We start from the raw sequence: 26,555 nt of genomic DNA on the forward strand, positions 1-26,555 counted from the left end.
GCAGTTGCTCTTACTCGTCTTGTAACTATCTCAAGGCACTTTACCCTAGCTATATTGTGCCCATGTAGAATACCAAAAAATATCACGCCTATAAAAGGGTGACGAACTTTCTCATAGAAACAAATCTATACATATTATTGTAATAATAAATAAACGGATTTTCTATTGGGAAAACATGCCTGCATTTGCCCTTTGGCGCCACGCAGCAAACAAGTTGCCAGGGTAAATTCCATGTGGACCTTGGCAACTTTGACATTTTTTTGGAAAAATGTGTCGCTGTTGGAGCCTTGGATGGGTGGCACACATGTCGTCGCTGTTGGAGCCTTGGATGGGTGGCACACATGTCGTCGCATGCCCGTGCCAGAATCCACACGAGTTCACGCGCGAGCGGCGGCCATAGGTTTTCTTGGTTTCGTCCGTCCATCATTGCAATTACCCATGAAGTTTGAAAATATAACCCACCATTGTCATCGATAAGTTATCGCTTTAAAAAAGAGTAGCAAACTATATGCATTTCATGATAATCTCGATCGTTTTCACACAAAGACGCGCTACCACCTCTACAAATACAAAAACCCAAAGGCTCAACCCCAGCCTACCAAACCCCAGCCCACCACATTAGCTCCCATCAACAACCCTGCAAACAACCTAAAAAAAAACGTGCAAACTGTTACATCGACTTGGCCAGTTTTTATTTTTGTTTGTGACAAAGTCCTAGGTCAGTTCGACTGCTGTGAAGGACTCACGTCTGAACAAACAGTTGGACAACGAACTGCAGACCACACACCATTCCACCCAAGAAAACAAAGCATGAAGATCATTTCAGAAGAAATAAAAACATGCATACATAACCAGAGTATGATCTATGATCATGTTCTAATATACTGATACTCAGTTAAATCATTACAGTCGACATCAATCACAGGGTTAAAGATATCAACAACGGTTTATACTTTCTAGTACTACGGTCAGAGTATGCATGAACCTACAGTCAACAGGGAATCATAGGTTATTCGTGGTTCCAGCCCCTTGTCTAATTTAACACAGAAAGCACCACCTCGTTCTTCAGCAGGCAGCAAGGGCTTCTCAGGAGATTCAGTACGTTTGACTTGTTAGTCAAATTTCTGTCTTCAGAGAAAAATACATGGTTCACGATATCTGTCCTTTTGAGCTGCTCTTCTTGCCGGCGTGAGATTCTTTCAATAATCTCAGAGCTTTCCTGCACGTTACAGATAATACGATCAGCAAAGCATCTGAATGCCTTTCAAGCAGTAATTCTTGTGGAAATGGGCCAAACAGGCAAGTGAAACACAAACATTAGCCACATTACTGATGTTAGTAAACAGAAATCAATGCAAAGATAGGACGGTAATCATGCGTGTACTGTATAGACAAAATATCGTGCTCATATTTTTTTTGGTAATACAAGTCCATTTATTTGATTGCCTCTGTACAGTTCCCACACACTACGTAATACATTGTCATGCTAATTGAATCATGGTGTATATATCACAACAAACTAGACTTCAAATAAAGCATGCAGCTAGAGTGGATGAGGTAGGCTACCTCAACGCGTCCTCGATTTCAACATAGCATGGCATCAATTTGAGACCGTCGAGAAATGCATCACATGCCTTTTCATACTCCTAAGAATGAAGATATAGAGTTGAGTGGATCATCGAGAAGGTTTAGCTGCAAGATTTAAACACGTGTGAAATAGTGATTCTGTATCACCTTTAGTTGCACATATGAGTAGCCCTGCAGCCCACATGTCTGCGCACAGTTAGGTCGCATTGTCCTGCAAAGAAGGGCATCACTTAAAGCACCCTCTCCATTGCCCAGTTGAAGGCGGCAAAACCCCCTATTGCCAAGCATGAATGCATCAACATCTTCAGAATCAACCAACAAAGCCTACAGCCAACAAACCAAACAAACATCACATATTTCCTGACAAATCCATATAGACCACAGATTTCTAGGACAAAGACTAGGTAAATAAATGAATATGCAGTACCAAGCAAAGAAAGAGAACATACATCATAAACGACGAGATAAATCACATGTGGAGGTGTCTCTTCGAAAAGTGGAAACAGCTTTAAGTCAAAACTGCTCCCACAAGCAGCCAATTAATCAAGGCTGTTGATGCATATGTCACGAAGTGAGAAGAGTTTCTCTGTTCCCATTGTGCCTCTTCTTCATCAACGTATGGTATGTATACATACACGCATCTCTTACATGGGTCAACCTTGGTTAATGAGTGTATGCACACATCTACACTTAGCAAGGTAATGCTAAAACCTTTGACACCCTACCTAAAACATACCAAGCAAAGATTTGGAGACACACCCAACTTTTTTTTTTTTGCAGATGTGGCATACTAGAGCTATTAAATTTTATATAGCAGAGGGATAAAGACGAAAATGGAAAAAAAAATACGGCTAGATCATCTGGTAGGCATGCACTGATCACATTTTCCCATAATTGTCGCCATTCCACAACAAACTTAAGCTTTCCCCATTATATCAGGAAATACAAATTCAAATGCTAAATGTAACCATGAAGAACAGGATAGACCTTTTCAGTATTTTCTCACTCTAAATGATCTACCAAATGGTATACTATTTTACATCTACGTTTTAATCATTGTACATAACCTAGATTAACAAACAAAGTGATTGACCAATAAATCCCAACACCACCCAATTCCCAAACTAAACCACTCTGATGAAAGCGCTGATCATGACCCACCATGGTTTCAATGAACTGTCTTAATTTAAGGGAATACGCTGAGACGGTTTTCCGGACATGGTGATAGTCATATTAGCAGAGACGTGACCAGGCTTGTGCCAGGGACCCATATGATCATTAGTTCCACCCTGGTGCTATTGGGGTCATTGTGAAGGTCATACTGCTCAAGAATGTTAATATGAAAGTCTTACAAGGCAAGCAATCACCCTAGCCATTGGATTTACTGTGTCTTCGTCTGAAAATAATACTGAAGTATGGAAAAGATTATGGAAACTGCCAGTAATACCTAAGGTGCGTGTTTTTTGGTGGCGAGTTCTTCAAGGAATTCTTCCTGACTATAGGACTCTGTCACGGCGACATATAATGGAAAACAGCACTTGTGCTCTGTGTAAGGCAGAATCTGAAAGTGTGATGCATGCCTTAATTGAATGCAGTCATGCAAAGTTGTTTTGGGAAGCAGCAAAGGAAATTCTGTTAGTGAAATTGCCGAAACTACACCCATTGACCTGGGCAAGAGATATCCTTTGTGAGTCTTTTTTCAACCAACATGAGAGAGCTATTATAACCTCAGTCATGTACTCGATCTGGTCATCGAGAAACAATCTGACTCATGGTGAATCTGGTTTTAATCCAGCTAGAACTATGGAGATGGTGAGAGAGACCTTACAGACCCTTGAGTTACCAAGGGAGAAGGGTACTCCTAAACCTGCTAGGCCGGAATGTAAATGGCAGAGACCACCTGATGGAGTTGTTAAAATTAATTCCGATGGTGCAATTAATGTCAATGATGGTCTAGCAGCTACTGGTGCTGTTGCACGGGAGGGGGTAGTTTTTCGTGGTGCTACGGGTAAAACTTACCGAGGTTTGTCTGATCCGCTGACTGTGGAGTCCTTGGCGCTTAGAGATGCGGTTTTGTATGCTCAAGAAAGGGGTTTCAACAGTGTCGTTTTTGAAGTTGACTCCGAAGAGTTGGTTCGACTTTGGCAAAATAGAGCTAATGATCGATCAGTGATCAAACAGATTCTAGATGAGATTAGTGAGCTGAGTTTGTTGTTTACAAATTTTAGCTTAAGTCATGCTCGTCGCGAGGCTAACCAGGCGGCTCATTCTTGTGCGAAGTATACAAGTTTACAAGATGGGTCGTTTTCCTGGAATGCTGAGCCACCTGCTTTTCTAGTTCACAGCCTTCAGGCTGATTGTAACTTGGCGTGACTCTGATGGCTGCAAGTTTTGACGCACTCTTTTCCTTACCAGGGTACCTAAGGGGGCTGGAAGGTTTTTAATGAGGCGGCTTGCTAGCTTTTTAATATATATTATCTCTCAAAAAAAAAGCAATCACCCTAGCGATGACACGCTAAAAAAGCGACTCCATTGTGCAGGCCAACAAGCGTATGTGTGTTGGCACTAACAAGGTCACCGTCAAGCCATAACTCATAAGCGTGGATATTATAAGGGCATGTACAATGGGGGGCGCTAAAGCCAGGCGCCAGGGTTAATTTCCTGGACAATCGGCAGTTTCGGCTTCTAATCCTAGCGCCCGTGTTGCATCGACGCAACAATATGTGTCGGCCGCTTAGCCCTTTTCTCTGTGTACGGCGTGAAGCGGGGATGCTAGCGCGCATGAGTAGCTCGGCAGTTTTGCGGCCTTGATTAGCGCCTCGCGTTGAGCAGACAAGCGCTTAAATATGTTCTGATTTAATTACAATTATTTTATTCTTCTTAAGCGCCTGGATAGGCGTCCGCCATTGGACATGCCTTAAAGAGTATAAGTGCCTATACACTTTGTCCTTGAGTGTCCATGACCCTTGTGATACATATTTGTCCCTTGGGCTATGCAGTACAATTAGCAATTCACACTTGAACTCCTATTCTTATATCAAGAAATAAAACATTAAAAAGAGTAGGAAAATGTGAGCGAAGAGCAATAAAGCACGGTCAGTGACGGACAGCAGCAGAGCGAAGTTTCACTCTCCCTCCCGTGCTGCTCAGCACGGGGGCACCCGACATGGCGATCAGAGATCCTCCCTAAGTCTCCCTGGCAGCACCGGAGCGCCTGAGAGCATGTATAATGGAAGGTGCTTAAAGGGGTGCTTAGAAAAATAAATCAGTTTTTTCTCTAAACACCAGTGCTTAGCAAAATGCTTGGTTTATTTTCCTAAGCACCCCTCTAAGCATCTTCCATTGTACATGGCCTGACCTAGCTAACAGGGGAGCTCCACCCTAGCTCCCCCTGGACGCCGTGGTGGCGGGCCTCTATCCATGGGCATGCCTCTACCCCAAGGTGGAGGGCAGTGGCGTTGGCTTCGCAGGGCTCTCGTGGGCCCTTGTCCAGACGGTGGCTGGTGGATGGAGCCCAAAGGTGGCGGCTCGACGTGGATTGAGGTCCGCGATGGCTGGCCTGTGATGAGCAGGAGCCAGATTTGGTTGCGGTGATCGTCTGGCTGATGATCCTGGTCGTTGGGTGCTGCCGTGGTGGTAGGGCGGGTGCTCATGGACCTGGCTGGCGGTTGCGGCGGCCTCTGGCAATGATCAAATCTCCAGATCTGCGATGGGGGGCCATGGTGGATGTGGGTGAAACCCCAACCCTGATTCTTATTGGGGCCAGCGACGTCTTCAGACATCGTCCAATCTTGGAGACGTCGCCTTGCAGCACCAGTGCCTCTTCCACCCTCACGGTTGTGGTTTTCCGGGTGAAAACCACAGACCGGTTTTGCCAGGTCAAACAACAACCGCGTCAACCCCTCCTTAGAGGCTTCGTCTTCAAGATCACTACTAGCATCGGAGGCTGGCCTGAAGTGATGTGAATCTTGCTTGGGCCTGGCCTGTGGTTGCGGCTTCGGGGCAGTGGGAGCTCATCATCGATTGAGTGGCATTGGTCAAGGCAGTTGTCATATCTGCTTACATTTACTGGCGTAAGGATCTGGCTTCACACTCCGGCCTGGAGCTCTGGCAGAGGATTGTTTTGCCAATGGGACTTTTTGGTGCAGCGATGCTTTGTGCCTAGGTTCCTAGGTTGCTTATCCATAGTCAGGGTTTTGCATGGTTTTCCTTGAATAAACGCTTTGTATGGTTCTCCTCATAAACCGGGTCAATTCTCTCTTTATAAATGAATTGCAGGTGCTCCCTGCCCCTCTTTGAGGCGTTCCTCAAAAAAATAAAAAAAATAGCTTGCACAAGCATCCAGAAAAAACATCAGATAGTGATGTAAGCCATTGCAATGGATACAAATCAAATGAGATAACGATGGTAGGGGAACAGAAACAAGCATCAGGAGCAAGCATAGTGCAATAGTGTACCATGTTATAGAATTCTATTGCCGCGTTGTAATCCTTTTTGCACAAAGCTTTGTCTCCTTCTTCTTTCAACTTAGCTAATGACATTTTAGACAAAGGGAGATCCTGAAAATGTAAACAGAAATTAAACGGCATCGAGATTGAGGACATTGGTGTGCAAATAACTTAAAAAGGAATAGAATTTTTTCATATTTAACTGTGTCATAATTTCATTTATGTGGTACGATTGCATGCTAGTGAAAACAAGCAGAAATTCAGGTACCATGTTGACTCCAAACCCCACAAGGTCAGTTGCACAATTACCTTTGTCATACTCTGACAAGCCCCAGAGGATCTCATTGTTTTTTCTTCATGAAATTTGTATGGTGCATCACAATTGAATGAAAACCAAAAACAGGGAATGTCATCTAGTGTAAGTTTTATAGTTCAAAAATGTCAAAACGAGAATTCACGAAAAATGCAAGACCAAAGGTCTTTACGAATGAGAGATTAATTTTAAGTTTCTTGCCTAAACAGTTCCATTCAATATTTATCTTAAGACTACGGCACATAAGGAAATATATTCTAATAAGCACATGATGATCTTTCTCGTACCTCCAACTTTGGCTCTGACTTTATATAACTAATTATACCATCAACGCTCCAATCATGTAAAGCTGGAATACGAGAAGAAGTAACTTCAAACAGGATCTCAACATCTCTGCGTGTACCAAAGTATGCCGCAAGTTGTATTGGCAAGTGACCAAACTGTTAAGAAAAAGACAAAGTTGAATCTCATCAATGTACTTGTAGGAGAAATAGATTAACAGAAATTCAGCCAGATGCAAAGGTGTATAACTAAAAATATGCCCAATAGTATTCCATTCATGCCAAACTGTAGGTCATGGGATAAGTTCATCCTTATCCATAAGGCAGGGCACACACAAACCACTCGCCCAACATGCTTCCCTTGTTCTTCACCAGATCCGGGGACGGTCGGCCCCTCCCCTCTCCTCTCCAGTGGTGGCCGTCGGCCAGAAGGGTGAGTCCCTAGTAGTAGTCTAGGGTTACTTCTAGTGCTAGGGTTTGTGTTTGGCGCTATGCCCAAGCCCGGCGACTTCTAGTGGTAGCTCTCTTCTCCTTGGTGCTCCTATGGCGGGAGATGGAGGCGGAGGATGGTACCGCCGACATCTCCTTCAACAATGTGGCCCTTACTCGTGGCAAGAGACTGGGTTGACGCGGTAGTGTCCGATGTCTTCTTCGTTAGCATGGTGCCGATTGGCAGGAGCATGCTGATGCTGCTGTCGACGATTCCAGGTGGTCGAGGGGAAGATCAGTGCTGCAAATCCGAGATCTCCACATGGTTGCCTTGTCTCGCCAGTGTGATCTTTGGCTGAAGAGGCAGCCCCTCCAGACACCATTGAGGGCATTCATTCAATCTCCAGTCGGAGGCCCTTCCTAGGATTCTCATCAGTGTTCATCGCACTTGCTGCCTCAAGTGTTTCTATCCCTGGTGGTGGCTCTGGCATATATGCCTCCAAGGGTAACCCCGTGTGTCGCACCCAAGGGCGACACCGGGGGCGACTCCTCGCGCCGCCGCCAGAGCTCCACGCAGCCTCTGCTCCTCACGCCGCAGGCCCTCACGGCGGCGACGGGCCCAGCTGTCGTAGGTGGTTTGGGGGCAGAGGTCGCCGGGGATGGCCGCCATGGCTGGTAGGGCGGTGTTGGCTGGCTCGTCGTCGAGCAGCGACCACAGCGGCGCCCCTGGTCGGGGTGGTGGCGGTATTCCTCTCCGGCGATGCCATGACCGGCGGTAAAGGTGCAGGGCCGGCGGGTGGTGGTGGTGGAAACACTAGATCTCGATCTGGGTGTCCCGTGCCGCCTCCCTGATCCGCTTCGGTGCGTGGTTGGGCCGGATCCGGTGGGGGATTGACCCTGCTATGTTATCTCCTTTCCCGTTGCTGGACTAGCCCTCTAGGCTGCTGGTAGGGTTTGGTGTGGCGGCTTCCAGGGTGCCGACGGGTAGCATGGGTGCTGCTCGTACGGCATGAATAAAGGTGGTGGTCCTAGGATCTCACTCACGCCATGACGATGATCTGCTTGATGCATGCCTCCATTGATCTGGCCGGGGTGTCGAGTTCCGGAAGGCTCCGCCGGCGAACTCCAAATGGACAACATGCCTGGAGGTTGCCGGATCGAATGGTATTCGGTCATATGCGCGAGCATGTTTTTTTCTGACAGTTTGTTTTCAGAGGAAGCGAGGCGAAGCTTGTTCCCATCATGGGACATGTCTTTAGTTCCATGGTGAAGTCAATCGCGGAGAATGGCATGGAAGCCGAGTTCTGAGGTCTATAAATGGTGGTTCACGTGCTAGTGGTGATGAAGAATTGGCTTTGGTGATTTGTAGGGTGAAAATCCAATGTCTGGCCTTAATTGGTTGTGTCTGGCAATGGCCTTGTTGAAGGCATTGTTTTACGAGTGCGGACTTTCTCCAGGGTTAAAACCTATGATCTATGATCTATGATCAGGGCGGCGGCGGTACTTGTGCACTGTTTCCTTCTTGGAGGCGTCGCCTTTGGAGAAGATGGGTGCTGGTGGTGATGAGGAATTGGCTTTGGTGATTTGTAGGGTGAAAATCCAATGTCTGGCCTTAATTGGTTGTGTCTGGCAATGGCCTTGTTGAAGGCATTGTTTTGCGAGTGCGGACTTTCTCCAGGGTTAAAACCTATGATCTATGATCTATGATCAGGGCGGCGGCAGTACTTGTGCACTGTTTCCTTCTTGGAGGCGTCGCTTTTGGAGAAGATGGATTTCTGATGCTGCATTGGTGATGTTTGGTTTAATGCTACAAGGAACAGATCCCTGTAGTGGGACTTTTCTTTTATGTAATTCTTCTTTTTTTGGATGTGTGCATCCGTATTGCCATTAGGGGCATGCGTTGTTGCAGAGGCTGGGTGTAATTGGTATCTTCTTGATATTAATATATACTCTTTATCGAAAAAAATCCCCGGTGGTGGCGGGGGCAGCCGACAATGGAGTCCTCGTTCAGGTGGCGGAGGAGAAGAACACGATCATGTTTCCTGTCAGATGTTTAGGGTTCTTTCTGTAAAATTTGAGGACTGCTTTGTGTTTTCCTGTTTTGCTGATGTCCTCTGTAACTCGTACTCCCCCAACGTTAGTAATGTAGCAGCTAGGCCCTTCTGGGCCTTTCCCTTGTTCAAAAATAATAAGGCAGTGCACATGTCTCCAAATAATCCAGCAAGTTTTTTTGTTGTCTTAAACTTATGGCTGTGTGTTATCTAGATGCAGAGGCCAGGAGATTAACCCATCCATTATCTAAAAATCAGGCAACAAGTTCCTAAGCAACCTTTCATCACTACTTATTTTACTACTAGTATTTTTCATATTTAATTTACATGTCACTATTACTAGTTGACATCACTGAGTTTATATTAGCGCACTTAACCATAGTTAACTATTAGTTAGATACGACTGACTATGGTAATCATATTTCCACAGTTTAAGTATGTGCACCTACCTGAGTTAACTGTTATTAGATATGACTGACAATGGGACTTGTATTACCAAAGGTCAAGGATGGACAATGCATAGTTATTTAATGTAAACAACCAACCATGATGTGATTGTGTACACCAGTGAACATGGAACTTACTTCATTTCGAACATTGGGATCTGCACCAGCGTCCAATAGGGGCTTGAGGACGTCAGTTAGGCCATTTCTTGCAGCAGCTTGCAAGGGGGTTGCAGTAAGCACACCCTTCACATCCGCACCAGCCTAGCATATAACAGAATCAATGTTTCCTCCTGAGTAATATGTCTCACAATTCATCTGTCCGCATCTTCCCTACACCTAGATGCATTTTTAGCTTAACACATGAGATGGAGCCGTACCTCTAGCAGTAGGTTCACACATTTCACTGAGCGACTACAGATAGCAATTATGAGAGGTGAGTTGAAAATGCCCTGAATCTTGTTAAACTGAAAAGAGATGCAAGTAATTAGCTCAACAAATTCATGATACATAAATAACAAATAATACATATAATCACAATAAGATGAAACCATGTCACATGACAATGAACCTTAGTGAATGGAAGAAAACGAGGGCAGTTGGTGCAGCATTGCAAAAAAAAAAAAAAAAAAAAAACACATCATCAACAATTCAACATGGCAATATTTGGTAACACAGTGCATCGCTAGTCAATTCTTCACTATTAGTCCTTATATCAATATGACAACCAACAACTTATTTGAGATATAAAGATAACAACTAAGACTTATGTATTGCTTCAATCGCCGATGTTCCATATTTTGGGCCATCACATCTGAAAAAACAAGCTCAAGAAGAAATACATGGTGACCTTGACAGTTCTGCTTGGGTACAGCGTACACCCAAAGAAGTTTAGAATCGAGGTAGAGAAGTTCAATTCACTGAAGTGGTCTTATTTGCAACCAACTTCGTGTCTGCCTCACCATCACATACAAGTTCCGCCTCTACTACTAAATATGTCCCCCAACCCACCATTTGCACGATAGGTACCACCTTTCCTCCCCATTTTGTATTGATGCTCGCATCTGTTGCCCTCCTTGTTCTCTAACTCCCTTAATGCTCCTTCTCAGCTCCACATATCTTTGAACTGAATCTAACCATCTCCAACAATTCATCCGTTTAGCATGACCATAGCAACACTCACAAAGAAGGAAAGCTTCTGCAAGTAGATGTTATTTCCAATGTGATAGGCCACCAAGTGCTGGTCATTCTTTTAAAAAATCAATTATCAGTTTGTTGACTTATTCCTAAATTTTGTGATGCAGTTAGCAGTAGTAAGCGTAGCTATTTGGGTGGGGTATCTTGGGGTTGACATGTGTGAAATATTAGATTCCTAAACAGAATGCGTTATGATAATCCTTTTCAACCTTAGAAGGTGAAACTATGTGTACACGAGAAGCATATAATCAAAGAAAGAGACCATGACTCTCTGCTTACTGCAGAACAGCATGTACGGTGAAACTAGTTTTCCAGCATCACTTAAAATTTCGCAGGACATCATTGTATACCCAATTGATCCGTAAAAGGAGAATGATAATCTAATTTCCAAATGTTCACAACTGTGTGTACTTCTCCAGATTCCAGAGACAAACCAGTAAAATATTAACTAATCTTACTGTCAAGATTCAACTAAAAGTAAAATGGAGAAAGCAGAAGGGCAAACATTATCAACAAATGCGACTGCAAGAAAACTATAAAGAAACGCATAATGGAACTTACATCTGCACGGTGATCCAACAAAATCTTCATGGCACCATGCTGCTTATGCTCAGCAGCAACATGCAACGGTGTTCCGTGATGAGTAGAAATTGGATCGACATAAGCGCCTCTAGAGAGCAAGAGTTCTACTGCTTCACAGTGCCCTGAATCAGACGTTCGGGAAGTAAATATAACCGACTCGCAAAGAAGAGAGTAAATGTAACCATTATTTTATTAGCAAGTCTTATATGCTCTACTTCAGTTCTTTCGACTCGTATCAATTGAGTTGAGACCATAGTAGCCAGGTTCGGGATCGGTGCCGCGTACCACGATCCAGGATCGATCGATCCGGAACGGGGTCGGTGACAGGGGATTAACTTGTCAATGCCTATGGATTGTAGGCTAGGGTTTAGTTAGAAGTAGAGGGCAAGTAGATCTCGAAGGTTTCAGCCGAAAAGTACTCGAAGAATATGAAAACTAGGGTTTGCAGACAATGATTCGATGATCTCTTCGTCCCTCGACTCCCCCTTTATATAAGAGGTGGAGCCGAGGGTTTCGTTTTGTACAAGTTACGCAGTCCGGGACGGTTTCTAACTCATCCCGCCAGATTACAAATAACACTTCCTATTACAACTCTATCTTTTCCTTTAACACATCTTGGGCTTCCGAATCTTCTTATCCTTCGGGTAGTGGGCCTTCAATAAACCCCGGGTACTATATTCGGCAGGCCCATTTGGGATGCCTATGTCAGTCGGGAACGTCGAGCGGAACGACATGGTTCGGCGCGGGATCACGATCCCGTTTGCTGATTGCTTGCCTACCAAATTAGAATCTAAAGTATGGAAACTGCTTTTAAAGACAAAGTTAAAAAGGGTAATTCCAGGCGTCATATCTGGCCGAATTAATACGCTTGATTTCAGGCCTCTTCGTCTCTTCTTTCCTAAGCACAGCGGATACGATTTTTTTTTTTTGAGAAACATAGTACAAACGCAGGCGCTCACATACACGCGCATACACTCACCCCTATGAACGCACACACGCACACCCTACCCCTATGAGCACCTCCGGAAGACCGAGCCGGCGGATTGGATCTTGAAATTGACGAAGTCACCACAGACGCCTCGCTGTCGACGGGAACGTCGCCTCCCACTGAAAGAATATTCCGCCTTTATGAGACACACATATGTCAAACCTTGGGTTTGAACTCTGGTGGGCTGGGGGTACAACCACCCTCCTAACCACCCAACCTCAGTTTGGTTCTCGATACGATTCTCAGCTTGTTCATCTCTACTTCGATCCAGAACAAAGTGGATCGCGATCCCCGACCCAAATTTTCGTACCAAAGATTTATACCCCTCATCGATCCCTGTTCGCTGAGATGCCGATCCTCGACCCTCGACCCCGTACCTCGAACCAGACGATCCGGAATTCTGGCAACTATGGTTGAGACACGAAGCAGTTCTACAAAGCCATAGATCACTACGCGTGTATTGCGCACAAAATGGACCATGCACAGAATGAACAGTTTGTGAACATGTTCTATGCCAAAGAATTTTTTTTTTTTTTTTTGCATCTTCTACTCTATTAGCACAGGCACAGAAATTAATCCCAATTGCAATCCCTTTTGTCTCTCTTCATTCACCCAGTGGAGACCCAACAGTAAATCAACTTAGTGGGTTGCTCCTATTTAGATATTATAGATATGTTCACAACATTCATCACTTTTTTTTTCCTTTTTGCGAATGACAACATTCAACACTTGAAGACATGGAGTACTCAACGACATGTTGACGAAAGTAATGGCAGCACTTCAATGCATAGGGGGGAGAGAGAGAGAGAGAGTTGCCTATTTTGGTGGCCTCATGGAGAGGAGTACACCCTGTTTTGTCGACGTTATTTGGATTGGCACCATGATCAAGAAGATACCTGACAATATCCATCTTCCCTTTTTTACAACTAATTGCCCAAACGAGAGGTGTTCTACCTGTCAAGAACAAGAACAACAAGGAAAGGTTACGCATTTACATCGGAACAAACAAATAAAGTTGTGTATGCATATATTCAGATTTTTTCTATATCACGGTAGGGTGTTAACAAAAACTGAGATAGCAGACACACCACACATGTCAAGGGCATCCACATCCACCCGGACATCCTCGACAAGGAACTCGCACACTTCGGCTTTCTTGCCCCCGGCGGCGAGGTGCAGCGCCCCAATGCCGTTATCTTTGACGGCTTCCACCGCCTCCGCAAGGCGGCCGCGACAACCATCGAGCTGAATCGCCATCCCTGCACGTACGTACGGATCGATCGGCTCCCCAAAAACCAAAAAAGATACTAAAATCGGGGCCGGCGCACACCAAAAAGGCCAGAAAGAAGAGAGGTGGGAGAGGGGCAGAAGCGTACGCTCGAGGAGGGCGAGGTCGCCCGTGGTCGCCGCGCCGAGGAGCCGCATCTCCGGCGTCCCGTCAGCTGCAGGGAGAGGAGGATCCGTTACGGTTAGGTTTGGGGCGGCGGAGGGAGAGAGGGGGAGGGGAGGCGCTTACCGTAGGCGAAGTCGTGGCTAGGGCGCGCCATGGCGGCGGAATGGGAGCGAGCTGGTAGGGTTTGGTGGTCTGAAGCAGAGAAGCAGGAGATGGGGAGTGGAAGTGGGAGACAGCTGTACTGTGTACTGCGCGGGAAGAGGAGATACCGAGGTCGCAACTCGGAAGGCTAGCTTTTGAGAGAAATTGCAGCCGTGACCAAAATTGCTATTCTACGGAGTACAAGAATTTAGGAGCTACAATTGTTCAGCAAGAATTTCCGGGACACCTATGTTCCGTTTGGATCTTCCATAGATACTACTCCCTCCGCCGTGAATAATTTAATTTTCCTTTTTTTGGAAATTAACATTTTACATTTAATCATTTTTTTACATAAAAATAATAACATAACTTATATTAAAGAGGTAGTGCTAGCAATCCTCAGGAGGATTTTTTCCGCTCCCAGCCTCCTAGTCCACAGCGTGACATGTGCCCAATTTCTGTCAAAATCATTAATTTGCTTCATCGCAGCAGAAAAAGCCTGCTTTTGCTTCATTGAAGCAAAAAACGGTCCGCATAGATTGAAGACCGGACCTCGCCGGAGATCTGGTAGCAAAAACTTTGTGCTATTGAAGCAAAACCGACATCACCGAAGACCTCATCGGAGATCTTATAGCAACAATTATGTACTAAAATAGAAAAACAACAGAATATTTGTAGAAAAAATATACTATCGTAGCACCGTTAGCTACTCGTCGGCACAGCGTTGGCAAGTATCCTAACTCCGGCTAGAAGCACCCTCGCATGCTTCTTGCAGCATCGTTACTGACTGTTTGTAACACCGCGGCTAACATTTTGAAGCACATGCGCTGACTGTTTGCAGCACCGCTGATGACTGTTAGTAGCACCGTTTTCAACATCGATGGTGACAATTTTCAAATCTGCTGCTCGAAATTTGTAGCATCGCCGCTGACCAATTGTAGCTCGCGCACGCGCTCGTTGCAACTTCGGGATCCGCCCTCACCGGGAGTTGGCGGTGGAGGAACTCCGAAGAACTCGTTGGGCACACCAGCGGCGTCGGTGGTGGAAGAGCCGCTACAGGCGCCACAGTGGAGGTCCTCCGCGATGAGCACGTCCTCGTTGGTTCGTGGAGGTCGACGACGGCCCCCTCATGGCATAGGGCGTCGGAGTGGAGGTCAGCGGCAGACCCCCTCGGAGTAGGTCGACGAGTTGGAGGTCAGCGGCAGCGGACTGCGTAGTGGATGTCGACGGCGGGCCCCTGGGGTACAAGGCGGTGCAGCGGAGGATGGTGGCGGCTCTCTCCGACGACGCGTGGCTCCAAGAGGCGGAGGTTAATGGCAACGGTGGCGGCGCTGCGAAGGCACGGTGGTGGGTCTACCGAGAACGGGGCGTGCTGTGATCTGGATCACATGGGGGAAAAGATGGGGTGACGTTGACTTGTGGATGAGAACATGGACGGACTCCATGATAGTGTGTCAAGCGTTGGTCTGGTCCAGAGGATGAAGGCTATCCAACGGGCGTAGAGCCCGGAGGTTGCGCTAAATTAAATTGCTATGTTAAAACTACATTAGTTGTATCATAAATGATGCTACTTATCTTAAGGAGTTGGTTAAGTTAATACAATTTATCTTAAGATACATCTAAACATATACTTATTTGTGGACGGGGAAAATACACTATATGGTACCCAGCCGGGCAAGATTTTGTAGCTAGCGCTACATATTGTCTGCAAGGGCTAAGCCACTCGTTTGGTTCATCTAGTTTGCTGCTCCGTCAACTTTGCCACAAAATTAACCAATTAAACATGTGCTACGTGCTATAAAAAAATATACTGTTGGATTTTTTCAAATAAATGGTTAAAGTTGATGCAATAAAACAAGGACGCCATGTAAATGTGAGGGGTGGCGGGAGGGGGAGTACATACTAGCTAACCACGAACTATGAGCAAAACAATTAGAAATTGTCAAAGGACGACAAATGCCCATTTACCTAAAAGTAGATATTTGTTCTGGACAAATTTACATATTGCACTGAATTTACCTATTTGTCCAGCACAATGTTCAATTGTCCCTTCCTCTCGTTCCTTTTTTTTTCATTTTTCTGTTCTATTACAGAACATATTTGTTGGCACATTTAAATTCAACTATGAATACTGGAGTATTTACAAATTCAACAGCGTTCAAAAAATCAAATAATATAAACTAAAATTTAAAGTTTCTTTCAAATATCCTAAAATCTACATTGGCTTGCAAATTTGGCAGTGGACACTGAGATTTAAAAATCCACATCCCAAATTGACATAAATTAAATATTGTAAAATTTGATAGCAAATTAAATTGGGCTTTATTAGCAAAGTTAAGAATGCAAATTAAACAATGCACTTCTTTATTTATTTTCCCCATATCTTTTATCCTTTCTTCTTTTTTATCTTACATCGAGAAATGGGAACGTAAGTGGTGCCAAACGCCAGCACGGAGGAGCTGAAGAACACAGTCATGATGCAACAACGGAGGAAGCGCCTGGACAAATGGCAGTGAGATCATGATGCAACAACGGAGGAAGCGCCTGGACAAATGGCAGTGAGGGAACCGAGAACATGGTTAGGACGGCGATGGCGCATAGGGTGCGCGAGACAACATCGGTGGTTCGAACTCTCCCTATTGCAAATTTACGGCAGGCGCATGTCCTAGAGCCCTCCTTGGACCGTACACCACCGACGTTCTGCGCAGACTCATCAGTTTCTTTCCTCTCAACCTACTTGCAAATAGAGAACATCGGTTCGAACAAATAGATGGACAGCGAACTGGAGATCATCCCACCAAAAATAGGCGCGCATAGCCCAATCATCACTGATGTAAGTCTTTTTAAACAGCTAATTCAGCTTTACAAAACGGCTTACATTTCGGAACGGAGGTGTAATAGATATTAACATCAGTTTCTACTTTGTAGCACTACGCAGCCAGTATGCATATGACAACAAAATGTTCAGGCTTTCAGGGTTGCAGCCGCAGACACAAAGAACCTACAGTCCAACCGGCAATCAAGCACCACGTTCTTCACCTTCAGCACGCAGCAGGCAATTTGTCAAAAGAGTCAAGACGTCTCAAATTGCTCTCTTCAATGGAAAAAAACGTGCTTCACGATATTGTCCTTCCGAGCCGTTCTTCTTGTCAGCGTGAGATTCTTTCAATAATCTCAGAGCTTCCCTGCACATTCCAGATGATATGATCAGCAAAGCATCTGGATGCCTTTCCAGTAGTAATATTCATGTTGAAATGGGCCAAACAGAAATGAAACAGAACGGTGATGTTACGGTGGAAAACATCAGCCATATCATTTATGTAGCAAACAAAAATTCATGATCGTATTCATGGGTTCTGTACAAACACAAAATATCATGCTCATATTTTTTTTGGCAATACAAGTTTGCTATTTGATTGCTTTTGTACAGTCTCGACACACTCCCTAACTGTCTAAACATTACCATACTAATTGAAGCATGGAACTGATGCCGCTAAGCAGTCGCAACAAACTGGACTTTAAACAAAGAAGGCTACTAAAGTATATCAAATATGCTACCTTAACGCCTTCTCGATTCCAACAAACCCTGGCTTCAATTTGAGACCATCAAGAAATGCATCACATGCCTTTTCATACACCTGAGAATGAAGATGTAGAGATGAGTGGATCGTCTAAAAGGTTTAGCGGCAAGATTTAAACAAGTGCCAACTCGTGATTCTGTATCACCTTTAGTTGCACATATGAGTAGCCCAGCAGCCAGCATGAATCTGCACAGTCAGGTCGTACTGTCCTGCAAAAAAGGGCATCATTTAAAGCACCCTCTCCATTGCCCAGTAGAAGCCGGCAAAAACCCCTATTGCCCATCAAGGTTGAATCAGCATTGTCAGGATCAATAACCATAGCCTACAGCCAATAAATCAAATGAACAATTACATATTTTCTGACAAATCTGCATATAATCCTCACATTTCTAGGACAAAGACTCGGAAAGTAAATGAATTGACAAATATGTAATACCAACCAAAGAACAACTTTTATCATGAATGACGAGATAAATCACATATGGAGGTCTTCGAAAAGTGGAAACAGTTTTAAGTCAAAACTGCTCCCACAAGCAGCTAACTAATCAAGGCTGTCCATGTGCACGTCAAGAAGTGAGAGGAGTTTCTATGTTCCCATTGTGCCTCTTCTTCAACAATGCATGGTATGTATACATGCACGCATTTCTTATACATAGTTCAACCTTGGTCAATGAGTCTATGCACACATCTACACTTACCAAGGTAAAGCTAAACCGTTTGATAGCCTATCCAAACATACAAGCAAAGATTTGGAGATACACCGAAAAACATATAAGTGGCGATGTGGCATCTAAAGCTATTAAGATTTTGTAGCAGAGGCATAAAGAAGCAAATGGAAAAATTAAGATACGTTTCGATCATCTGCTAGGCACGCACTGATCACATTTTCCCATAATTGTCCCCATTCCACGACGAACTTGGACTTCCCCTTATAACAGGGAGCACAAATTCAAATCGTAAATGTAACCATGAAAAACTAACAGGATAGACCTTTTCTTTATTTCTTAATCCTAGACGATATACTACATGGTATACTATTTTCCATTATGTTCTAAACTTTGTACCGTACATAGGTGCAAACAAAACCCAACACCACCCAAACCCAAACTAAAACCACTGTGATGAAAGTGGTTATCATGATCCACCATGGTCTCAATATGCTCAGACGGTTTCTGGGCGTGGTGATGGTCATATTTGCAGAGACGTGACCAGTGTAGGTTGTGCCAGGAAACCAAATGCTCATTGCTTCACCCGTAGTGCTTCAGGGGCATTGTGAAGGTGACACTGCTCAGTGATGTCAATATAAAAGTCTTACAAGGGGGGCAATCACTCAAGCAGTGACATGCTCAAGAGAACCACCATTCTGCAGGCCCGCAGGTATGCCTGTGCTGGCGCTAACAAGGGCACCGTCACGCCATAATTCACAAGCGTGAATACTGTAAAGGCTATACACTTTCGGACATGGTTTTGAGTGTCAATGAGCGTTGTGATAGATATTTGTCCTTGGGGTATGCAATACAATTAACCGTTCACACTCCTCTCCTTATATCGAGAAATACAACATAAAAAAGTGTAAAAAAAATGCGAATAAAGCCCATGCATTGTTTGCACGAGCATTTAGTGATGTAAGCCAATGCAATGGATACAAATGAGACAAAGATAGTAGGGGAAAAGAAATTAACTTCAGGACCATAAATAGTGCAATAGCATACCATGGTATAGAATTCTAATGCAGCATTGTAATCCTCTTTATGCATAGCTTTGTCGCCTTCTTCTTTCAACTTAGCTACTGGCATTTTAGACAAAGGGTGATCCTGAAAATTTAAATAGAAATTAAACAGCCTCGAGATTGCCGGCATTTATGTGCAAGGAACTTAAAAAGGAATGGAAATATTTTCATATTCAAATGTGTTACAACTTCAATTATTTGGTACGATTTTACCATAAACAAGCAGAAACTCAGGTACCACAGGATCTCATTGTATCCATCTTTGATTGTTTTTTCTTCATGATTTTTTTATGGCGAGTTACAATTTTGAATGAAACACCAAAAACAAGGAATGTTATCTAGTGTCAAGGATATAAGTTTTATCTTCCTTAAGTGTCTAAAGGGAGAATTCATGAAAAATGCAAGATCAACAGTCTTTACAGTATGAGAGATGGATACAGAGTTTCTTACCTAAACAGTTTCATTCACAAATTTACTTAGGACTACGGCACATAAGTAAATATATTCTAATATACCCATGATGTTCTTAATCATATATACCTCCAACTTTGGCTCTGATTTTGCAGTATAACTCATTATTCCATCAACGCTCCAATCATGTACAGCTGGAATACGAGAAGAAGTAACTTCAAACAGGATCTCGACATCTTTGCGTGTACCAAAGTATGCCGCGAGTTGTATTGGTAAGAGACCAAGCTGTTAAGAAAAGAAGAAGTTGAATCTCACCAATGTATTTGTAGGAGAAAAACAACAAACATTAAGCAGCATGCAAGGTGTACAGACGAAATTTGACCAATAGCACTTCATTCATGCCAAAAAAGTAGGTCATAAGATGAGTTTGTCCTTATCCATAAGGCAGTGCACATGTCTTCAAATAATCCAGCAACTCCCTTTTGTCATAGTCTATTGACTGTGTGCATCCTAGATGCAGAAGGCAGAAGATTAACTCATCCTTTTATCCAAAAAAGAGGCAGCAAGTTCCTAAATAATGTTTCATCACTAGCAATTTTACTACTCCCTCCGATCTATAATACTTGTCGCTAAATCGCATGTATGTCGACATATTTTAGTGTGTCTATTCACTCGTTTCAGCGACAAGTATTATGGGTTGGGGGGAGTAGTACCTTCTATTACTAATGCTATATTACCTTTTATTTTTACCCCTTTCACGTCTTTTGGTTCTTGTGTTTTTTTTTTGTTGGGTTTCATCTCTATCCTACACCAACTTGTTTGGGACTATTTTGCAAAAAAAATTGTTTGGGAGTTGGGACTGAAGTTGTTGTTCATTTTTTATCTTTTGACGTCGTTTGGTTGTTGTAAGTCCCTAGGTGGCTAGGTAATATAAAAGACATACTATTTGGCAGGTTCAAAAACTAGCACGTCTTCCTAATATAAGAAATTCAAATTGCAAGGGAAGGAAAGGCATTTAAAATTGGCAGGATACATCAATGAAAATTATTTCTTTGAAATTGTAGTAATTTTAAGAATTTTGATGTGTTGTCATTCCAAAAGATTATTTTTCAAGAGAAAATAAAAAGGCTAGTAAGTTACACCTGACAAAGAGATATCAGTAGGCATAAAATTGTAGTATTACAGTTTACATGTTACTACTACAATTTTTCATCACTGAGTTTATATTAGTGCACCTAACCTGAGTTAACTATTACTAAGATATGACTGACTATGAGAATCATATTACCAAAGTTTAAGAATGGACAATGCTTAGGTATTTAATGTTACACCCACATGTTTGAACAAACAACCATGGTGTGATTAAAATACACACCGGTAGAACACAAAACTTACTTCATCTCGGACATCAGGATCTGCACCAGCATCCAACAGGGGCTTCAAGACGTCAGTTAGGCCACCCATTGCAGCACTTTGCAAGGGGGTCGAAGTACGCATACCCTTCACATCGGCACCAGCCTAGCATATAACAGAATCATAGATGGTTCCTCTGAGCAATATTTGACACAATTTATCTCTCCACATCTTCGCTAAACTGGGATACATTTTCAGCTTAATGCATAAAATGGAGCAGTACCTCAAGCAGTAGGTTCACACATTTCACTGAGCGACTATGGATAGCAAGCATGAGAGGTGAGCAGAAACTGCCGAGAATCTTGTTGCACTAAAAAGAGAAACAGGTAACTAGGTCAGCATATTAGTGACAAATACCAAATACATAAACAAAAATAATATACATTCACAAAAGGTGGAACCATGCCGCTGTGACAATGAACCTTAGTGGGTGAAAAAAAAAGGGCAGTTGGGCAGCATTGCAAAAGAAGAGATGAGGAAAATGCACATCATCAATAATCTAACATTATATGTCCACTTTCTATCAGATCGGTCTCTTAGGATAGTTGGTTAGTAGGAATATCCAACAGCTCGCGCATGTTGCCCTCCTTGTTCTCTAGTTCCCTCGATGCTCCTCATCAGTTCCATGATCCTTGTACCGACTATAATCATCTCCAACATTTCATCCTTTTAGCATGACTGTAGCAGCACCCACGAGCAAGGAAGCTTCCCAAAGTAGATCTTATCTCCAATATAATAGGACACCAAGTGTTGATCATTCTTTTAAAACATCGTTATCAGTTTGTGGGACTTATACCACCATTTCCTAATATAGTTACGGCAGTAAGTGTGGCTATTTGCATGGGATACTTTTTAGTTGACAGATGTGATATATCATGTTCCTAACAAAAATGCATAAGGTCTAATCTTTATTACAGGTGTATATGAAGTGATTCTTGCGTTACAAATTTTATTAATTTGCAAAAAGGGAAATAATATCGAACGGGCCCTAGGAAACTACTAATCAATTAAGCTACTTCTTGTCAGGGCAAGCAATCTGCAGAGAGAAACGGCATCAGAATATCAGTGGTTTAGCACGTGCAAACTTCGATCTTGAAAATTTTGTCATACTAACAGATAATAAAGGTGGAGACATGAAATTTCACTGGAAATGAGTGGAGGTCTGTCTATTGAAATTTGCTATATGATGATCCTTTTCAACTTTAGAAGTGAAACTATGTGTACACAAGAAGCATGTAATTCAGAGAAAGAGCCCACGACTCTCTGCTTACTACAGAACAGGCATGTATAGTGAAACTAGTTTTTCAGCATCACTTAAATTTTTGACGGGACATGATTGTACAACCAATTAATGAGTAAAAGGAGAATGTAAATCTGCTTTTCAAATGTGCACAACTCTGTGTACTTCTTCAGATTCCAGAGATAAAATAGCAAAACAGAACTGTGAGAAATAGAGAAAGCAGATGGCCCAAGATTATCAAATACAGCTGTGAGAAGACTGTAAGGAAACGTATAGTGGAACTTACATCTGCATGGTGATCTAGCAAAATCTTCATGACGCTGTCCTGCTTATGCTTAGCAGCAACATGCAACGGTGTTCCATGATCAGTAGAAAATGTATCAACATAAGCGCCTCTAGAGAGCAAGAGTTCTACTACTTCACAGTGCCCTGAATCAGATGTTTGAAATGCAAATATAATAAACTACCTGACAATTCATTTTATTAGAACATTCTTACATGCTCCACTTCAGTTATTTCGACTCATACCAATTTAGTTGTGACATGAATCAACGATAACTGCGTGCATGCCGCGTGCTTTGCACACAAAATGGGCCATGCACAGAGCCATAGAGGAACAATCTGTGACCTGGTTCTATGGCAGAGAAAATATTTTGTTTATATTTTCTACTCTGTTAGCGCAAATACAACAATCTATCTCCCACAATTGCAATCCCATTTGTCCCTCTTCATCCAGCGAATGGAGATTCCACGGTTTACCAAACATTCACTTTAAGACATGCCGATAAAAGTAATGGCAACAGTGCAATTCATAGGAGTAACCAACTAAGAGAGGGAGAAAAGGAGAGAGATTTTAGAGAATAACCGACTCTCAAAAAAATATAACCATTATTTTATTTATGTGCTCCACTTCAGTTCTTTTGACTTGTATCAATTTAGTTGTGACACGAACTGATTTTGAAAAGCCATAGATCACTACGTGTGCATTCCGCACAAAATGAACCATGCACAGATGAACAATTTGTGACCATGTTCTATGCCAGAGAATTTTTTTCTTTGTATTTTCTACTCTATTAGCACAGCTACAGAAATCTATCTCCACAATTGTAATCCCTTTTGTCTTTCTTCATCCACACAATGGAGACCCAACAGTAGTTTATTTCACAACATTCATCACTTGAAGACATGATGATGAAAGTAATGGCGACAGTGCAATGCATATGAGTAACCAGGAGAGAGAGAGTTGCCTATTTTGGTGGCCTCATGGAGAGGAGTACACCCTGTTTTGTCGACGTGATTTGGATTGGCACCATGATCAAGAAGATACCTGACAATATCCATCTTCCCTTTTTTACAACTAATTGCCCAAACGAGAGGTGTTCTACCTGTTAAGAACAAGAACAACAAGGAAAGGTTACGCATTTACATCCGAACAAACAAATAAAGTTGTCTATGCATATATTCAGATTTTCTACTGAGAGAGCAGACAGACCACACATGTCAAGTGCATCCACATCCACCCGGACATCCTCGACAAGGAACTCGCACACTTCGGCTTTCTTGCCCCCGGCGGCGAGGTGCAGCGCCCCAACGCCGTTATCTTTGACGGCTTCCACCGCCTCCGCAAGGTGGCCGCGACCACCATCGAGCTTAATCGCCATCCCTGCACGCACGTACGTACGGATCGATCGGCTCCCCAAAACCAAAAAGGAAAAAATCGGGACCGGCGCACACCACGGCCAGAAGGAAGGAAGAGAGGTAGGGGGAGGGGCAGAACCGTACGCTCTAGGAGGGCGAGGTCGCCCGTGGTCGCCGCGCCGAGGAGCTGCATCTCCGGCGTCCCATCAGCTGCAGGGAGAGGAGGATCCGACCCAGTGAGTTACGGGGCGGCGGAGGGGGAGAGGGGGAAGGGAGGCGCTTACCGTAGGCGAAGTCGTGGCTAGGGCGCGCCATGGCGGCGGAATGGGAGCGAGCTGGTAGGGTTTGGTGGTCTGAAGCAGAGAAGCATGAGATGGGGAGTGGAAGTGGGAGACAGCTGTACTGTGTACTGCGCGGGAAGAGAAGATACCGAGGTCGGAAGATTTGCTGCGAAAGGGAAATTGCAGTACCCGTGGCCAAAATTGCTATTCTACTTCAAAGCATCTTCAAGACGCATTTAGGATGTCTAAAATGTTTACACGCGTTTGTTTGAATCGGTTTAAATAGTCGAAATTAATCGCGCGTCCGTTTGCTTTGGGGTGACTCCACGGACACGACGCATTTTTTCGATTTTGCATTTTTCAACATAAAAACATAATTTACATAGTAAAGAAATGAATATAAATATAAAACCTAATAACCCATGCGCCTGCTCGTCGTCGTCGTCGATCACGACGAACTCCGGTACCGGCCACAGCCAGTTGGGGACCGACGGAACATACGCCGGTGCCGTCGGCGGTGGTGGAGGTGGACCAGCTCACGCCGGTGGCGGAGGTGGAGCAAACCACACCGGTGGTGGAGGTGGAGCCTCCCACGGATTGTACGGTGGAGGTGGAGGCGGCGGTTGCACCGGTTGCGGGGCCGAGTTCTCGAGCGCGCGTCGTAGGGCCTCTTCCTCCGTGAGACCCGGCGACATGATGTCGGTGGCATACCGAGGCAACGGCGGCTGCACCGGTCGGTCCACCTCTGAGACGAGGACGCCGAGCCTCTCGATCTCGTCGTCCGTCATCGTTGTCGGGTTCTTGTGCATGAGCCGCGCCACCTCGACGGGTAGTGACACCCTGTTCGGTCGCGCCTCCTTCTTGGTGCCGCTGCCGAACGCCTCGAAGTCCTTCTTCTTCCCCATGGTGATGCGGCGACACGCGGTGGTGCGGGTAGGAGCGTAGCTATCGGTGGTGTGGGCGATGGCAGGGACGATGCCGGTCGACTTTTAAGGCTGGGCGCGCGGGGCACACGATGCCATTGATGGCGGCGCAGAAGCCCAGCCGCCGCCCGCTAGTGCGCGTGTAGAAGAGGCAGCCGTAACATTGATGGTGAAGGCTGCGGCGCAGACCCGAAAGCGAAGCGATACGCTCGATATAGCCCTATTGCTCGCTGCTAGGCGGCTCGGGAGAAAAGGGTCATTTGGGGCGTCCGCACAGCGAAAAGCATCCCAGACGCAAATATGTGCCGCGTTTGCGTCTCCGCGGACGACCCGGTCAATATGTGTCGGGGCGCGGATGACGTGGTTCTGGCGATTTTTAACGCCCGGCTGGAGATGCCCTCGTTTAGGTACATGCAGATTTTCAAATTGTTGAGGGGGAAGAATTTCCGGGATACCTGGGTACTCCCTCAACTTTGCTACAAATTTAACAAATGAAACATGTGTTATGTGCTTTAAAAAAATATACTGCTGGATTCAAATAAAGTTTCTAGTAGTGTATTTTTATGACATAATTCACATGCATTATTGATCAAATAAATGGTTAAAGTTGATGCAATAAAACAAGGACGACATGTAAATTTGACGGGGGAAGTACTCAAGTACTACATACTAGCTAACCACAAACTATGAGCAAAACAATTAGAAATTGTCAAAGGGCCAGAGGACAAATGCCCATTTATTATCCTAAAAGTACATATTTGTTCTAGGCAAATTTACCTAATGCGTCGAATTTACCTTTCTACCTATTTTTCCAGCACAATGTTCAATTGTCCATTCCTCTCTTTCCATTTTTATCATTTATTTCTTTTTCATTTTTCTAGTCTATTGCAAAATATATTTGTTGACACATTTAATAAATGATGGAATATTTATAAATTCAACAGCAGTTCAAAAAACAAATGATATAGTTAAAATTTGAAGTTTCTTTCAAAATATCCTAAAATGCCCAATGACTTGCAAATTTAACACTGGACACCGAGATAAAATATTCCACATCACAAATTGACAGAAATTAAATATTGTAAAGTTCTATAGCAAATTAAATTTGCAACCTTTATAGCTTAAAATTGCAAATTAAACATGAGAGTGGATTTTGTACACCCACGCATGGGTGTGGGTGTTTCCATCACCGTTCCATTGTGCTTTGAGATTCGGATAAAAATAGGAGAGAGAAAAGAATCTTTCCATCTACCATGGTGGGCACGAATCTCGAGGAATAAATGGACGGTGACGGAAACATCCACACCCATGCGTGGGTGTACAAAAGTATTTCCGATTAAACATGCACTTCTTTATTTCTTCTCCCACTATCTTTTATTCTTTCTTCTCTTTTTTCTTGCATCGAAAAGTGGAACGTCAGTGCAGAGGAACTGAAGAACACAGTCATGGTTCGACGTCAGAGGGCACGCCTGGACAACAACACCAC

At 43.9% G+C, this 26,555-nt stretch overlaps 2 protein-coding genes across 2 annotated transcripts; both read right to left on the minus strand.

Annotated features, from left to right (window-relative positions):
• Positions 1–901: 901 nt before the first annotated feature.
• Positions 902–13,576, minus strand: LOC124647877 (ankyrin-1-like). Its single transcript, XM_047187736.1, has 10 exons — positions 13,408–13,576; positions 13,136–13,273; positions 11,311–11,453; positions 9,933–10,019; positions 9,694–9,816; positions 6,636–6,788; positions 6,045–6,146; positions 1,735–1,911; positions 1,567–1,646; positions 902–1,219 (listed from the first exon to the last, which is right to left on the minus strand). The coding sequence occupies exons 1-10, from the start codon at positions 13,574–13,576 to the stop codon at positions 1,150–1,152; spliced, it is 1,242 nt and encodes a 413-aa protein (XP_047043692.1). The 3' UTR covers positions 902–1,149.
• Positions 13,577–16,935: 3,359 nt separating this feature from the next.
• LOC124647878 (ankyrin-1-like) lies at positions 16,936–23,888 on the minus strand. Its single transcript, XM_047187737.1, has 10 exons — positions 23,720–23,888; positions 23,475–23,612; positions 22,514–22,656; positions 21,211–21,297; positions 20,970–21,092; positions 19,704–19,859; positions 19,147–19,248; positions 17,580–17,756; positions 17,412–17,491; positions 16,936–17,038 (listed from the first exon to the last, which is right to left on the minus strand). The coding sequence occupies exons 1-10, from the start codon at positions 23,886–23,888 to the stop codon at positions 16,936–16,938; spliced, it is 1,278 nt and encodes a 425-aa protein (XP_047043693.1).
• Between the last annotated feature and the right edge of the window lie 2,667 nt (positions 23,889–26,555).

The sequence above is a fragment of the Lolium rigidum genome, chromosome 4, assembly GCF_022539505.1.
Source record: "Lolium rigidum isolate FL_2022 chromosome 4, APGP_CSIRO_Lrig_0.1, whole genome shotgun sequence".
NCBI lineage: Eukaryota > Viridiplantae > Streptophyta > Magnoliopsida > Poales > Poaceae > Lolium > Lolium rigidum.

Excerpts from the sequence above, each read along its gene's own strand:
- LOC124647877 (XM_047187736.1), bottom strand. The coding sequence starts at position 13,576 with ATGGCGATTCAGCTCGATGGTTGTCGCGGCCGCCTTGCGGAGGCGGTG. Across the intron at positions 9,817-9,932 it reads GTGTGAACCTACTGCTAGAG|GCTGGTGCGGATGTGAAGGG; the intron begins GTACGGCTCCAT and ends GTTATATGCTAG. Across the intron at positions 1,220-1,566 it reads GAAATCGAGGACGCGTTGAG|GAAAGCTCTGAGATTATTGA; the intron begins GTAGCCTACCTC and ends TGTAACGTGCAG.
- LOC124647878 (XM_047187737.1), bottom strand. The coding sequence starts at position 23,888 with ATGGCGATTAAGCTCGATGGTGGTCGCGGCCACCTTGCGGAGGCGGTG. Across the intron at positions 17,757-19,146 it reads CATTAGAATTCTATACCATG|GCTATGGTTATTGATCCTGA; the intron begins GTATGCTATTGC and ends TATTGGCTGTAG. Across the intron at positions 17,492-17,579 it reads ACTCATATGTGCAACTAAAG|GTGTATGAAAAGGCATGTGA; the intron begins GTGATACAGAAT and ends CTTCATTCTCAG.